At 37.6% G+C, this 16286-nt stretch overlaps 1 protein-coding gene across 1 annotated transcript in view; it reads right to left on the bottom strand.

Annotated features, from left to right (window-relative positions):
* TGFA (transforming growth factor alpha) overlaps window positions 1–16286 on the bottom strand; it is a 125549-nt gene that overhangs the window by 73592 nt on the left and 35671 nt on the right. Inside the window, exon 2 of the mRNA XM_074208184.1 lies at window positions 3465–3518. Coding sequence (XP_074064285.1) covers window positions 3465–3518 — 54 coding nt within the window. The remainder of the gene's footprint in view (window positions 1–3464; window positions 3519–16286) is intronic.

Below are 16286 nucleotides of genomic sequence, written 5' to 3'. Positions count from 1 at the left end.
ATTATTTTGGTTCCCTTGTAAACAAACAAAAAGCTTGTGGTAAATTAATCCACCTTCCTAAGAGCTCCCCATATGCAGCTATGTATCATTGGATTTTGCAGAGGGTGGAGAGGGGGGCCTTTGGATAGAAACAGCATGGGGGACATCTCTGGGCAAAGTGGAATATCATTTCCTTGGCCCCTGGACCACACCTCCTCACAATCATTATACTTAGGCTTATTAAAAAAAAAAAAAGAGAGAACCAGCCCAGCAGCCTGTGAGCTATGTGATGTTCCTGAGACTTAGGCAAGCATCAGCCTAACATCTTTGTAATCACAGTTCATTCTGTCCCTCCCAAGCTACATAAAAATATGCCTTTTAAGAGATGGGAAACAATAGTATAGTAAGGAGGGATCATTTGAAGTTCCTGGGTGCTATACCCCCATTCCATTTTCAAGGTGGTGTTTTCCTCCATATTGGCATGGTAGATTTAGTCAAAGAACCCAGGCTCAAGCACTGATTATCACTTTCTACTCTAGATAGCTTTAAAGAAATGACAAACTATCTGTGCCTCAGTTTCCTCATCTGCAGAATAAGTGGCATGAATTCAAAGATATCTGCAATTCCTTTTAGCTCTCAATTGAAGATCCCATGATCCTTAACAATGAACAACCCCTTCAGCACCCCTCACATAAAACCAACCAACCAGAAGGGATTTTGTGTACTGAACAGGATGACCTTGTTTCTTTTTCTGCATTATTTTATCACCTGTATCCATCAGCACTTGACTTGGAGAGGATCTGGAGCTGGAAGAAGCCATGGAGATCATCTGGCCCACATCCTTCATGGGATGGGATGAGAAAAATGGGACCCAGAGTCAAGGCAAGGTGAGTTCCTGCCATTTCCTGAGCACCTACTCTTGTGCCTGGATCTGTGCAGAAGTCAGTCCTTGCCCTCAAGGAGTTTACAATCTAATAGCGGGGACTACAGGAAAACAAATAGCTACATACAAATAAGATATGGATAGGATAAAATGATGGTAATCTTGAAGGGAAGGTCTGAGAAGGGTAGGGATTTGCCTAGGGCCACACAAGCAGCTGAGGAGCAGAACCAGGATTAAAAACCAGGTCCCCTGACAGATCTAGATGTCTATTCTCTTATAACACATTACCTTCCAGTGTACACTCTGCTGTTATTAGTTATCTTTTTTTAGAAGTAGGGCCTGTCTCCCCAGGTAGACCACACATGGCTAAAATCTACATGAGCTTCTAGAATCTAGCACTTAGAATTACCAAATTTAATAGCTGAATGGACCCTTGGAAATCATCTAGTCTAACTCCTAACAGCTGAGGAAACTGAGGTCGAGAGAAATTAAATAACTTACCTAAAGATAAACAATGAATTGGATACAGAACTGGGGCCAAACCTCAGATTTCCTGGTTTCCAAGTTGGAGCCCTCTTTATTTAAACCCATTACCTTTGTAGTAACTAGCTGTGTGACCCCAGCACTCAACCCTGGATCCCTCCATTTCCTCATCTGTAAAATGAACTGAAAAAAGACACATCAAGCCACTTCAGTACTCTGCCAAAAAACCTCCAAATGGGGTCATGAAGAGGCAGATATCACTGAAACCTACTAAATAGCAACAATCTTACAAGTACTCAGTAAATGCCTGTTGATGAAGATGATTCCAGCTCTACCCATTCCCTCTAAGCTGAACAATAGGTAGAAAGAACAGCTTCCACCTTAAGAATCATACTGGAGGGAAGGGAAGGGATCTTAGAACCATGGAGGTTTTGAAATTATAAGAAATGGACGGTAGGACTTCTGGATGCTATATGGTTTTTAATTATACCTAAAATGGTTCTGCTCTACAATATTTCTGACAAGTAATCATCTGACCTGCCCTAATAAATATCCAGTGACAGGAACTCCCTCCCTCCTTTGGCAACACTTTCTATTTTGGGGGAGTTCGAATTATTAAGAAAGTTTTGACCTCTCTATTGGATGACAGCAGTCTATGATAGACTTTCCATGATGTCATCCTCAGAAGGTAAGGGTTGTATCCTGAACCCTTAATATTCATCACTAATTACCAAAGGCAAGGTGAGGATTTATCATGGAGTAATTTATCTCAATTTACCTTGACCCAATTTCCATTTTCTACTCATGTCTCTTTTACTTCCCTGTAAAGTAGCACTGTACTTCCTTTTATTTGTCCTGAGACCAACTTCCTTCCAATGTTAAATTAAGGTCTTAGAATTTTAATGCTCTGAGAGTCCTTGGGCAAGGTGATGACCAAGAAAGATCATTATAGCTTAAAAGGAATTTATAAATGCTGAGGAACAGGAGGTAGAAACACAAGATAATAATTTTTTTTTTTTAACATTGTTGAGTTCAGTTGTTTTTCTGTTGTATCTAACTCTTTGTGACCCCATTTGGGTTTTCTGTAAAAAGATAATGGAGTGATTTACAATTTCCTTCTCCAGTTCATTTTACAGATGAAGAAACTGAGGCAAACAGGGTTAAGTGACTCACTCAGGGTCACAAAGTTAGTGTCTTAAGCCAGATTTGAAATCGGGAAGATGAGTCTTCTTGATTGCAAGCCCAGTACTCCAATCACTGTACCACCTAGCTATACTATACTACCCTTAAACATAGCATGCCTTTAATAAATGCTAATTGAATTGAATTCTTAAAGCACATTTTTCTGGTATGGGTCTATGTTCCTCCATTTTTCCCATTACCATCTCTCTGACTATATAAAAGGATGATAAAAGGAGTAGGTTAGTAAGGAGTACTCTCTCTGGTAATGGAACTTCAAGAACTTTCAATTCCTAAGACTCTGGTACAATCCCTCCACTAAAGTCCTCCTGTTATAATAGTATAAAAAGGAATTCCTTGAAATAGTCCTATTATTTGAATTCACATAGTTTATTTCCATTGTACTAGAACTAATTATCATATTTTACAAAAACCTTCAAGTCAATCGAATCTGAATAATGGAATCACCTCACAGGATTCCTTCTTCATACTAGTATAAGACCTAGCTATATATGCTCAGTAAAAATTATGATTTTGTCTGTGAAGGAACATTCTTGCTGAATACAGAGAGGTGCATCATTAGAGGGTTAGCTATAAGAAAAAGGAAATGTTTTTTCACCAAAAGATATTCATAAAGATCATCTATGAAGAAATTAAGGTTGCAGTCTACACTGATGGTAGCATTGATCAATGATTAAAGCAGCTTTGAAATATTTACACAGTTAGATCAGAGCATGTAATAGGTTGGCCCTTAAAAATAAGATGCCAGGAAATGTCTACACAAACAACCACTGAACTTGAGAAGAAAAGGGGGAAATTAATCCCAGGAAGAAGTTTTGGGGTATTCAGAGTTCATACCTAAGTTAGTTTGTAGGGCAAGGTATCCACTTTGTTATCTCCTTAAAATGAACTTAATACTTCAGAAGACTTAACAACTCACCATTCAAGGCAGATGTTGTATTCTCCAAAGCCTGGCACACAGCTAATAAAATACCTAGGGGGTAAGAAAAAAAAGATAAGCAAGTAACTCAAAACAAGGTCAAATAAGCAAACTTAACAAAATAAACAATTTTAAAGAATTAAAGTCTTCAGAATAAACTTTTAAAATGCAAATATCTGATAGTTTTGAGAAGTTGGCAGGGTGAATAAAGAGCTAGCATTTATATAGATCCTTTAAAGTTTGCAAGACACTATACAAATATTACCTCATTTGAGCCTCCCAGTAACCTTGGGAGGGATATCCCATTGTTATGAATGAGGAAACTGAAGTAAACTGAGATTAAGTACTTGTCTGGGGCCACACAACTAAAAAGTGTCTCAAGTCATATTTGAACTCAGATCTTTCTGACTCTAGACCCAGAGCTCTATCTAGCTGTCTAGAAACAAATGAGTAAAAACTATTAAAAGTGCTTTATAGCCAAAGTCCTTTCAATTTTTTTTTATTTTAGACAGTGGGGTTAAGTGACTTGCCCAAGGTCACACAGTCTAGGCAATTATTAAGTGACTGAGACCGATTGGACTCAGGTCCTCCTGACTTCAGGGCCAGTGCTCTATCCACTGTGTCACCTAGTTGCCCCAACCATAAAGTCTTTTAAAAGATATCAAAAGTGCTTTATAACCATAAGGTCTTTAAAAAGATGTCAGCTGTTACTATTATTCTTATAATATTGTTAGCTGTAATTATCATCATCATGGCTCAGTGGAATGAACCCTGGAGGAAAGATTAAGAAGATTTAGACTTGTCTTGGTTCTATTGTTATCCTGACAAGTTTCTTGAGTTGTTGTTCTCTTTTTTTTTTTTTTTTTAAGATCTGTAAAATACTTACCTCCCTGACAAGGTTGTCATGGAAAAAGCACTTTGCAAAACAAAGTGCTATATAATTATTATTCCTATAAGTTACTATTAGCTATCTTTGATATTTCAAGGATCTATGATTTTACTGGTGTGGGTGCTCCCTCTGCTGAAGTAGATTGCAACTCCTCTGATGGAATTTCTATATGGAATGATATGTTTGAGCAATTAAACATTTAGTCAACCGGTGATGAGTCTTATTGTGAGACAGCAGACATTGGGTCTATTATTCAGTCATTTTTTCAGTTGTGTCTGATTCTTTGTGACCATATTTAGGGTTTTCTTGGCAAAGATATGGCATGTGGTTTGCCATTTTCTTCTCCAGCTCATTTTACAGATGAGGAAACTGAGACAAACAGGGTAAAGTGACTTCCCCAGGATCACAGAGCTCTCTGACTACATAAAAGGACAATAAAAGGGGTAGGTTAGTAAGGTGTGCTCTCTCTGGAAATGGAACTTTAAGAACTTTCAATTCCTAAGACTCTGGTACAATCCCTCTACTGTTATAACAGTATAAAAAGGAATTCCTTGAAATAGTCCTATTATTTGAATTCACATAGTTTATTTCCATTGTACTAGAACTAATTATCATATTTTACAAAAAATTTCAAGTCATTCGAATCTGAATAATGGAATCACCTCACAGGATTCCTTCTTCATACTAGTGTAAGACCTAGCTATATATGCTCAGTAAAACATTTTGATTTTTGTCTTTGAAAGAACCATTATTCTGAATATATTTGAACTTAGTTCCTCTTTACTGTAAACCTAGCACTCTATCTACCTAGCTGCCCCTAAATATGTCCCTGGCACATATTAAGGGCTTAACATAAACACTTATTGACTTGATTTGTCAAACAAAGACATTGGATTGGATGACCTTTAAGGTTTTCTCTAACTCTAAGTCTCTGAGCCCATGATCCTTCCACTAAGGCAGATCAAGAACCTTCTATGCTTTATAGACTGGTCTTTGAGAATTATTACAGGCTCACCATCTTGTGTTCATCTTGGTAGTGAGTCTTTTTGAATTTAGCTAATCTTTGCAAGAGTCATGCAATCCTGCCACTATAGGTCTGCACTTAAAAGTTTTCCCTGAACTGGTAAGTAACCAAGAGCATTGGTGGTCATTGCTTTAGAAGATCCCAGATTGTTTTTATATACTACAATTAGATATCAGAGGAAGAGTTTAGTAAATGATTAATAATGACCATGTAAAAAGTCTGAGTTGTATATAAGTTAAAACAAAGTTCATTGAATGAATTTAAAATGTTCAAAGAGAAATTCTGCTTCATTATTCTACTTCGAATTAAAACAAAAGCAGGTGCTTTTTTCCCTCATTTTATATTCAGGAGACTTTTCTTTTCTAACCTGCATACAGAAGAAAAGAACTAAACTTGGAGGGATAGAGACAGTCACACTCACAATTTGCCTTTTCCTTTCTAAAATTACAAATACAGCAATAAGCAAACTGCAGTTATTTCTAACAGGAGGCATCAGAATGACATCTGAACCAGCTCTTTGGGCTGTTAAACTCAATCACCTGCAGAGTCTCCAAACTCCCAAACCAGATGCTTGCAAAATAAGCAAAATGAGCTAATTGTGTACATGTTGAGCATTGCAAATACTCATTCTGATCATGCAGTTCCCTCTTGCTGTCTAAACATACTCTGGTTGTACCAGTCAGTCGCCTAATTTTGGCTGTGGCTCTCAGAACTCAACCAGATAGGACAGATTTGAAAGGGCTATTTTTGTAATCTGAACCCAAATGGTTAAAAGCAGGACATTCCTACCCAGATCTGGGAAAGCTCTTAATGGTTTAGGGCTGTCAATTGGAGGAAGTGTTCATGTTTTGACATTTGCTGGCACCTCCACAAATCACCCTGGAGGAAAGCCAGACTATGACCCATAATTATGTCAAAAGAAGATACAGCCTTACAGTGGAATGCTTTGCATACCTCCCTTGAATGATTCTAATTGGCCTATTCATAGTTTCTCTCAGCACAAAAGAATAATCAACTCCCACCTCAACTCTTTCTTCTCATATTCTACATCAATGTGGACACAAGACAGAAGTGTTCTTTGATCCAATAAGGACGTTTTTTTGAAGTCAATAAAGAGGGAAGTCATGAACAAGAGAATATAAGAGATGCCAATATAAGAAATAAATCGATATAAGAAATTATACTTCCAGTTTGGAGTGATGCATGCATATGCATATATATATATATATATATATATATATATACACACACATACATATATAAAAATGTTGTAGGGTCAAAAAGTGAAGAATGAGTTGGGTATTCTAGTAGATTTCATCATGGCTTAGGTCCCTGACCTTAGGGCAAGTTACTTTAGCCCTTCTGTTTCTTCATCTCTAAAAATGAGGATAATAATAGCTGCCTAACTCATAAAGGTGCCCCAGGAATTAATTAATGTTTGTAAAACCATTCAGTCCTACAGATGAAAGGCACTGGGTTATTATTCATAATGTGAACAATATAAGAAATCTATTTCCTTGTATTCCCATAGAAAGCTGCAATTTAATGACTTTGTAAGCCTCATCGTGAGCCATATCTGCTGAATTCCCTTTGGGAGTCTGGCCTTAACCAAGACCACAGACTCATGGGGAGATCTAGACTGGGGAAGACCACCCCTATCCATTGTGCCTTCCATAGTGAGACATAGAAACAAACAGAAAGTTTGGGCATAAGTAAGCATGTGGCATCGATTCCCTTAATGAAAACCACCTTGCCCTAAACTTCCTCCACTTTCCTTATGAACTTGTCTCCCTCCTCTAGGTAATTTACTACCTCCAAAGTGAGTTTTCCATTAAGGAGATCTCACTTTAAGACTAAGTGAGAAAATGGTAGCAGGTGTGTACCCATTTGAACAAGATTCTGAAACCCAATATAGCAAATTAATAAACCACAATAAACTCTAGAATCTTCTCATCTAGGATGAGATCATATTAGGGTTATTTGTGTTTGTGTCTTATCCCTTTACTGGACCATCAGTGTGGAAGCTCCTCTCACCTAAAGGTTCATATTCTCTCCCAACAGTAAGTAGCACAGTTTTCTACATACAATAATGTCTTTAATAGATATTTGATAAATGAATGGAGGGATGAACTCCTTAGAATACCCATGACAAGAGGAGATTTTATAGTATGATAGGACTGACTGAAAGGAGCCTTTATAAATAATCTAGTCCAATCCCCTCCTTTTACAGGGAAAGAAACTGTGGACTAGATTAAATGATTTGCTCAGAATAATATAGATTGCAAATGGCAGAGCCAGGATTCAAACATAGGTCCTCTTATTTTAAATTCAGTGAGGATTTAAACTGGATACGTTCCTATCATCATTATGTATTTTTAAATTTACACAAATGCTTTTCTCCCAATTATTCTGAGATGGATAGTGCAAGTGTTATTCTCATTTTACAGATGAGGAAACAAGGTTCATGAAGAAGTGACTTTTATCACTATGAGATTTAGAACTGGGAAAAACTGTAGAGAACACTTAGTTCAAGCCTTTCTTTTTCAAGATGGGAAAATGAGACCAAGAGAGGCAGAGTTACTTGCCATAATCACAAACAATAGTAAAAAAGGAAAGCTGGAATGTGTACTCCAGGTCAAGACTCTAAATCTAGGTATTTGTCTATTACATCACAGCATTTCCTGGTCACAAGTCTAGTATATATTGGAACTAGGTTTCAAATTCATGTCTCCTAATTCTCCTAATATTCCTTTCTACTAGGCAGTCTTCTAGACACAGTAAAGGAATAGTGGGCCATAAAGCTGCAACTTTCTAGAATAGTATGTTATCCAATCTGTTCAAGTTAAGGTGGACTTTAAAGCAAATGTGGCAACCCAACAGTTGGTAAAATATAGACTCTACAAATGTCTTAACAAACTTCTTTGTGAAACATTGCTCAATCTAAGACAAATATTATTCTGAAGATACATCTATTGATGTATTGAGAAAGGATAATGGAAAAATCTTGAAAATATATGAAATTATGTTGTCTTATTTAAGAAAAGAAAATCAGAAATAAAAACTTTTAATTAAAATCCTGAATAAAAATGGAGTACAGAGGAAGATCTGGTCCTCATTTATTCCTCTATAACCTGAGTTTAGACTAGATGTTCATCCTTCCTGTACATCACTATTCTGCCTCTTATATATGCAAACAAATCCTACATAAGTCACAGACTGCCTAAACAATACAGGCATTTATTTTGTCATTCTGGCACTGGTTATAAATTTGCCTTAGTTACTGGGTAAATTCAATTCTACTAAACAAACATGTACTATATTCTGAGTGTTGTTAGCTAGGTGTAGGAAATGATAAGAATTTAACTAGGACACAGTTCCCACTCTCTATGAGTTTATTATAAGGTCCCTAGTAATAAAAGTGATGACATTAAGTCCACTAGAGCAAATATATGCAATTCCATAATGCATGTTTTGTAAATGAGAATTTATTCCAGTGCAACTGATAGATTAGAGAACATTCTGAGTATAATTCCAAATTTGAATTTGTTTATTCATGATTTGTTTAACCATGATTTCACAATAACTCACATGCTATAAGCCTTCTGATGCCCACTTCTACATGAAAACTTCAGGATTTTTTCAAAGGCAACTGCCATGTTTATTTTGTATCTTTTAATGCAGCAGGACTGTGGGAAGAGGATGGTTGACTGGTCTACATCCCCTCCAAGATCTAGAATTAGAATTGTTTAAGTTTCAGATGCTGCCTCTATTTATTGTAGCATTTCCATATTTTTCTTCATTTAATATGTATTAAATTGTGCTACCATTTTTATGAGCCATCTTTATTTTTTAATGTGCCACTGAAGAAGCTTTTGAGTACTGTGTCCTTCACCCCATTTTTCCTATAAGTCCCGCAGTTTTTATTGCATGAGCTTTGAAACCGTGGTTTGTTAAATTATTAATGTATTATACAAGTTCAAGGTGAGGTTCTGAAAGGATAAGGAAAAAATAAAAGGTAACAAATATTTGCTTTGTACCTACTATGTGCCAGACACTACTTCATGAAGGAGACAATATTTAATTTGAGTTTTAAAGAGTAAGAGGGCCCACTAGATGGCTCAGTAGATAGAGCCCTGCCTATGGAGTCAAGAGGACTTGAGTCAAATGTGGCCTCAGACACTTGATGCTTACTGGCTGTGTGACCCTGAGCAAAGCACATAACTCTAATTGCCTCCAAACAAAAAAAAAAAGTAAGTAGAGGATTCAGATGGACAAAAAAGGCAACTTCCAAGTCAAGTCACAAACATTTAAGTGCCTATATGGACCAGGTACTATAAGCATTGGTGATACCAGAAAAAAAAAAGCAAGAGAAAATTCTTGTTCTCAAGAATAAGGTAACATGTCAACAACTCTGCATCAACTGATAATATCAGAGGAAATGCACTAAAATTAAGGAGTACTGGGAGAAGCTTCTTGCCTAAAAACTTTAGCTGAGACTTGAATTAAAGTCAAAGAAATCAGGTGACAGGAATGAGGAAAGGAGTTCAATGCAGAAAGACTATTTCAGACACAGCAGATAGTGCAAAGAAATGAGAAATCTTAAAGAATGTATGTAGGGGCAATTGAGGCAAGGCTACAAAAAAAGGAAGGACCAGATTGTGAAGAACCTTGAATGTTAGCTAAGAACTTTCAATTTTTTTCAATAGGCAAGAAGGTGTGGAGTAGAGAGATACTATGATCAGGTCTTATGAATAAGGAGGATTAGAGAGAAAGATGGTTTGGAGGGGGTATGAGAGGAGGTAAGAAGAGCTGTTAGGAAATTATAACAATAATTTAGGAAGGACATGATATAGACTTGAATTTGTGTAATGCTGATGGAAATAGAGAGGATGAAAGTGTGATGACAGACCTCCTTCTTGAAGACTTTTTGGATAAGTTGCTGTTTTTTGAGGCGTTACTAACAACACTCAGAATAAAGAAGATACTACATGCTTGTTCAATAGAATTGAATTTACTCAGTAACTTTGGTCAGGGAAAGTAAGAGGGAAGGGAAGCTAGAAAGACATTAGTTTTATATAAAGAAATGTGCGTGAAATATCCCCAAACCCACCATAAAATCAAGATTCTTCTTGACTGGCTAGTAATAAGCCAAATGGAGGCAGCAAATCCACACATTTGAATTAGTGTACCCAGGTAGGCAAATTCCAAATAGTTTTGTATAAGAGTAGGAGGCAAGAAGGGGGGATTTGTCATTCTTTTCTGGAGCTAGAGGAACTGGATGTTTCCAGCTTAGAAAAACTATCAAAGGCTAGGCCTGGGGAACTTTAATTAAAGATTTGGTTAGAAACCTTGGGCACCATTCAGTCTGAAATTAGGTAATTTTTTTAATATCCTCCTAATGACTTTATCCTAGTATATGTTTTGTGATTTTTTTTGTATCGTCTTTCTTTGCAAATAAACCCTGGAAAATCCAATCTTATAGTTCACAGTGTGAGGCAGAGGTGAGCAGGGTAAGGAACAGAGACTAGATTTAGTAAATAACAGTGGTGGATGAGGAGAGAAGGCATTTAGGGATGGTTTGCTGGGTTGTGGCCGACTCTGAACTCAAGGAGCTCAACAGGCTCAAAGACAATCAGGTCAGAGTGCAGTGCTTCAAGCAAAGGTTTCAATAATCAGTGAGTATTTAGTAAGTAGAGAAAGGTTAAAGCCATGGGGCCATCACAGAATTTCTGGAACAAGTTTTAGGGGGTTAACAGGTGCTCCAAGAAAAGCTGATTAAAATCAGCAAGGGCTAAAACTCAATTATGAATGGTAGCCAAATAGTAGAACAGTCTTCTCAGAAAAGATAAGGTTAGTTCAGATAGAATCAAGGTTTTAAATTGGAGGGACTAGGTCAATTGTAGTGCTATCAACAGAAATAGTGAAGTCCCAAGAAGGAAGGAGTAGGTCTCAGAGACAAGGCAATGAGTTTGCCTTGGGATATGCTCAGTTTTATGTGTTGTGGGAACATCCAGATTATCAAGTCTTAAAGGCATCATTAGTACAACCACCATTAAGTACCTACTATGTTTTAGACACTGTACAAAGCACTGAAAAAATACAAAAATGGGGAAAAAAATAAACCCTCCTGGTCAAGGAAATCAAGAGTCTGATGGTTAGAAATGCAGATTTAATGAAGATTAATCATCTCATTGGGCAGAGAAGATTCTCAATCTGAATCAATGGAGGGATTATCCCCATACCAATAAAAAATCATTAATCTTTGAAGCACTGAAGTAAAAACACCTATATGCAACTCCCCATGCCAGGTAATGAGGAGTAATATGGAAGTGAATGAGTCCCAATCCCTGCCCTGAAAGTATGTTATAATAATACTAGATTTAAAATGTATCAGGTATCAATTGCAATTGTGTAACACAATTACAATTGGGTGCAACACAATTTCTTCCTTTCTGCTGAGATACCTAAAAATATTATTCCATCTAGTCTCCTCTTAGAATCCTAGGACCATATTAGGATAATAATTAGTATTTCTATAGAACTTGAAAGTTTGCAAAGCACTTTGTGTAGATTGTCTCATTAGACCCTAAAAGCAACCCTGTGATGTGAGTGTTATTATTAATCCCATTTTCCAGATGAAGTAACTGAGACTCAAGGAAGCTAAGTGACTTGCCAAGATTTCATACAGCTGGGTAAATGTCTGAGGAAAGAATTGAACCTAGGTCTCACCTACTACAAGTACAACACTATCTACTGTGCCATCTAGTTGCCTTAATTTATCTGGAGCCGAAAGGAATGGCCCAAGGCTGCCTAGCCATCATTTTATAGATGAGGAAACTGAAGCTTAGAAAAGTTCAATGACTTGCTTGCAGTCACACACACATAATTTAGGTGTTGGAGGTAGAATTTGAATACAGGTCTAACTCTAACCATGTCACCACTTTCATTCAATCAGCTCCAGTAGCTTCCTATTACCTCCAGGATCAAATATCAAAATTGCCTGTTTAGCTTTGAAAGCTCTTCATGACCTGGCCCCTTAATAACTTTCCAGTCTTCTTCCTCTTTATACCTTTCTATGTACTCTATGATCCAGTGATCATCAATTTTCTGGCTGGTCCTTGAATGTAGCACTTCTGCAGACTTCTTGATTTAACAATAGTTGCCTCTTATGTATGGTTTACTAGTTCTCCATCACCTCCTGGATTTCCTGATCTCCTTCAAGACTCAGTTCAAATTCAAAGACTTCCATATTCTTACCACTGCTAGGGCCTTCTGAGATTACTTTCTATTTATACTATGGGCACACTGGTGTTTTTTTAGGTAATTGGGGTTAAGTGACTTACCTGGGGTCAGACACTACTAAGTGTCTGAGACTGGTTTTGAATCCAGGTTATCATCTATCCACTGTACCACCTAGTTGCCCCTATATGTTCATTTTCAAGCCAGGTCATATAATGGACAGAACACTGCATTTGAAATTAGGTAGTCCTGAGTTCAAATCCTGCCTCAGACACTTAGCATCTATGTGATCCTGGGTAAATCAGCCTTAGTTTCCTCCTTTGTAAAATGGAATAATAATAGCAACTACTTTACCGGGTTGTTTGTTGTGAGGATCAAATAGATAACATGTAAAGTTATGTAAATGATAGCTATTATGTGGTTGTTGTCTCTTTGGGAGCTCCTTAAGAGATGTTTTGGATCTTCTACATTTATTGGTATCTCCAGACTCCACAAAGTGTCTCGTATGCTGTAAGGACATGTACACTGACTGACTGAACCTGGGTCCTTCCCTGTGGTCACTGCTCTTTTCAAAGATCCAGGTTCTTTCTTTACCATTCACTACTCCAAAGGCAAGTGCTTCTCCACTCATTGAGTGCTTTCTGATAGAGTCCTACTCTGACTTTCCCCTTGCAGCTTTCTGCTCCACTGTCTAGCTTCCACTTATGTCAGACAAAGGGAAGCATGCTCTACACAGAGGGAAACCCTCTCTTTAAGACTTCTAGGAATAGATTGTGTCTGAAGATGGAAGTAATTTGAATATTTACTGGGAAATCCAGTGTGTTCCTCTGGGTCTCTGGACAACAGAGGGATATTAAGGATAGGATACATCAACTATCTAATCACCAAATGCTGATCAGGCTCATATCATTGGCACTGTACAAGAAGATGAAATACTAGATGTCCTATAATCTCTGCCTTCAAGGGACCTATAGTCTATTAGGTCCTTTTTTTTAACTCAATCAATCAATATTTGAATTCACTCTGAACCCATCAGGTCCCAAACAATGGCCAAGAGGAAATAGCCAGAGACCCATTGCTGGTCAATCAAGGATAGTCAAAGTGATTTGGGGCCTGTAAACCCCCCAAAATCTTACTAGGCCTTTGGGCATTGCCACAGCCAAACTGTGACCTAGCTCTAAAAAGCCAAGGTCCCCCACTGTTTCCAGGGTCATTCCCAATCATCTTGATCCATATCAGTCACAGGATACCCAGATAGCTCTGGAGGAGAAAGTGAAGTCAGTGACTTTGCATAGCAGCCCCTCACTTAAATCCAACTCACTTCCATGTCAAGGCATCCACCTTCCTGATGTCATGGTCTTCTTCAAGAATGAAGGGCAAGCAACAACTCACTCAGTCAACAAATACTGAATGTCTACTGTGGGCTGGGCATAAATGATAGCAAATGAGTCAGAATATAATTAAATAGTAAAGCACAGTAAAGACTTTAAGCCCTATAGAGGACAGAAGAGTACTAGTGAGAACTAGGTTGGTAAACAAATTATTCCAATGAGGAACAGTGGAGAAGGGTTTAAAAAAAATCCAAGATTACTCATATAACATTTACCAATTCAAGTTGAAAAAAAAGACATAAAGGAGGGTAATAAATGCTCTCTTGAATGATAACTAAAGATGAATACAAAAGATTAGCACTCTCTTTTCAAAGTAGTGGGAACTCTAAATGCCACCCCCCCCCCAAGAGCTGATATTCAGATTTATGGATAATAATACTGGGATAAAGATCACTGCTTGGGGTAATTGATGGGATGATGAGAAGGGAAGTCAAAAAATGGGCTCTGATATTTATCTCTGATCTTGCTTGGTTTTGCTACAGTGGAGAATGATATTTGGAAGAATTGAAGATGGTGAGCAAGGAATTTAAAATTAAAGATAAATGACAGCCTCTAGTTGCCCCAAATGAATTCATTTTACCAGCCTATATGAATTTACTGAAAGAAATTATGAGTATGACTGTTAGAGTCATAGCTGGTATTCTCAAAAAAAAAATCACATGAGGGGCAGCTAGGTGGCTCAGTGAATAGAGCACAGCCCTGAAGTTAGGAGTATCTGAGTTCAAATCCAGCCTCAGACACTTAATAATTACCTAGCTGTGTAGCCTTGGGCAAGTCATTTAACCCCATTGCTTTGCAAAAAAAAAAAAAAACCACATGCAATAGGAAAGATACAACAGTAATAATGAAGAGAAAATAGTCCAAAAATTTTTTTAAATCAAAACCTATAGTCCTCCTCTATTAGGTGAGTGACCTTGATTTCAATTCCTAGCAAAATTCTAGAACATATTTTTCAAGGGATAGTTTGTGAGCACATAGAAAGAGTAGCAATGTTCATTGTGAACATGGGTTTATCAAGAACAAGTAATGCCAGCCTAACCTCATTTCCTTTGTTGACAGGGTTACTAGACTGGTAGATCAGGGGAATGATATAGGCCATAGTAAACCTAGAGTCCAGCAAAGCATTTTTAAAAGTCACGTATGGTATGTTCATGCATAGGATGATAAAATGAGAGCTTGGTGGAAGGATGGATTCAGAAACTGGCTGAGTGACCAAATCCAGAGAATTGTGATTGATGATGTCTCTAATGGAGATCTGACCTTGTCCTCAATAAAACATTTTTATCAGTGACTTGGATGAAGGCATATCATACAAGTGTGCTTATCAAATTTGAAGGTGATATAACACTGGTTGGGATGGGGGGGGGTGTAGTTCTGCTCAGTTCCTTCTTAATGATAGAATAGAGGCAAGATAATCTATGGGTTGCTGCTTTGAGCTTAGAGTGCATATTCATTGGACATTTCCCCAAGGGTTCTGTAATCCTGCTGCCAGCTGTTTCCTACCTATGCCTTTGTTAAGGTTTTTGCCCTTTAGAATCTTCTTCCTTAAAGGGTCACAGATTTAAAACTAGAAAGGATCTATGAACTCATCAAGTTCAACCTTCTAATTTTACAGATGAGGAAGCAGAGGCCCTGAGAGACTAAGTAAAGTGGCTTTCCCAGAGTCACACAGGTAGTAAGAGGCAAAACTAGGATCCAAACCTAGATCCTCTAATACAAAAATTCTCTATGCCAGCTGCCTCATCTCTTTTTTTTTTATTTTTGCAAGGCAATAGGATTAAGTGACTTGCCCAAGGTCACACAGCTATAGAATTATTAAGTGTATGAAGTCAAACTTGAACTCAGGTCCTCATGAATCCAGGGCTGGTGTTCTATTTACTGTACCACCCAGCTGCCCTAAAGCTGCCTCATCTTGATTTCTTTTAATCATCAGTTTGATATTGGGATTGGTGTAAAAGGATGGTATTGTCTAGTCATTTCCTTTGTGTCTGACTATGACCCTATTTTGTGTTTTCTTGGCAGAATGGTTTGCCATTTCCTTCTCCAGCTCAATTTACAGATGAAAAAACTGAGGCAAACAAGATTAAGTGACTGGTCTACGGTCATATAGTGAATAAGTGTCTGAGGTCAAACTGAACTTGTCTTCCTGACTCCAGGACCAGCACTCTATCCACTGTGCCACCTAGCTGCCCTAGTTGGTATTATCATGGAAATAGCATTGAATTTGGAGTCAAAAGATATTGGTTCAAATCCTAGCTTTGCTTTGTGTGGTATTGGGA

The sequence above is a fragment of the Macrotis lagotis genome, chromosome 1, assembly GCF_037893015.1.
Source record: "Macrotis lagotis isolate mMagLag1 chromosome 1, bilby.v1.9.chrom.fasta, whole genome shotgun sequence".
NCBI classification, from domain to species: domain Eukaryota; kingdom Metazoa; phylum Chordata; class Mammalia; order Peramelemorphia; family Peramelidae; genus Macrotis; species Macrotis lagotis.
Note: the sequence above shows the minus strand (reverse complement) of the source record. Positions and strands in the feature narration are given on the sequence as shown.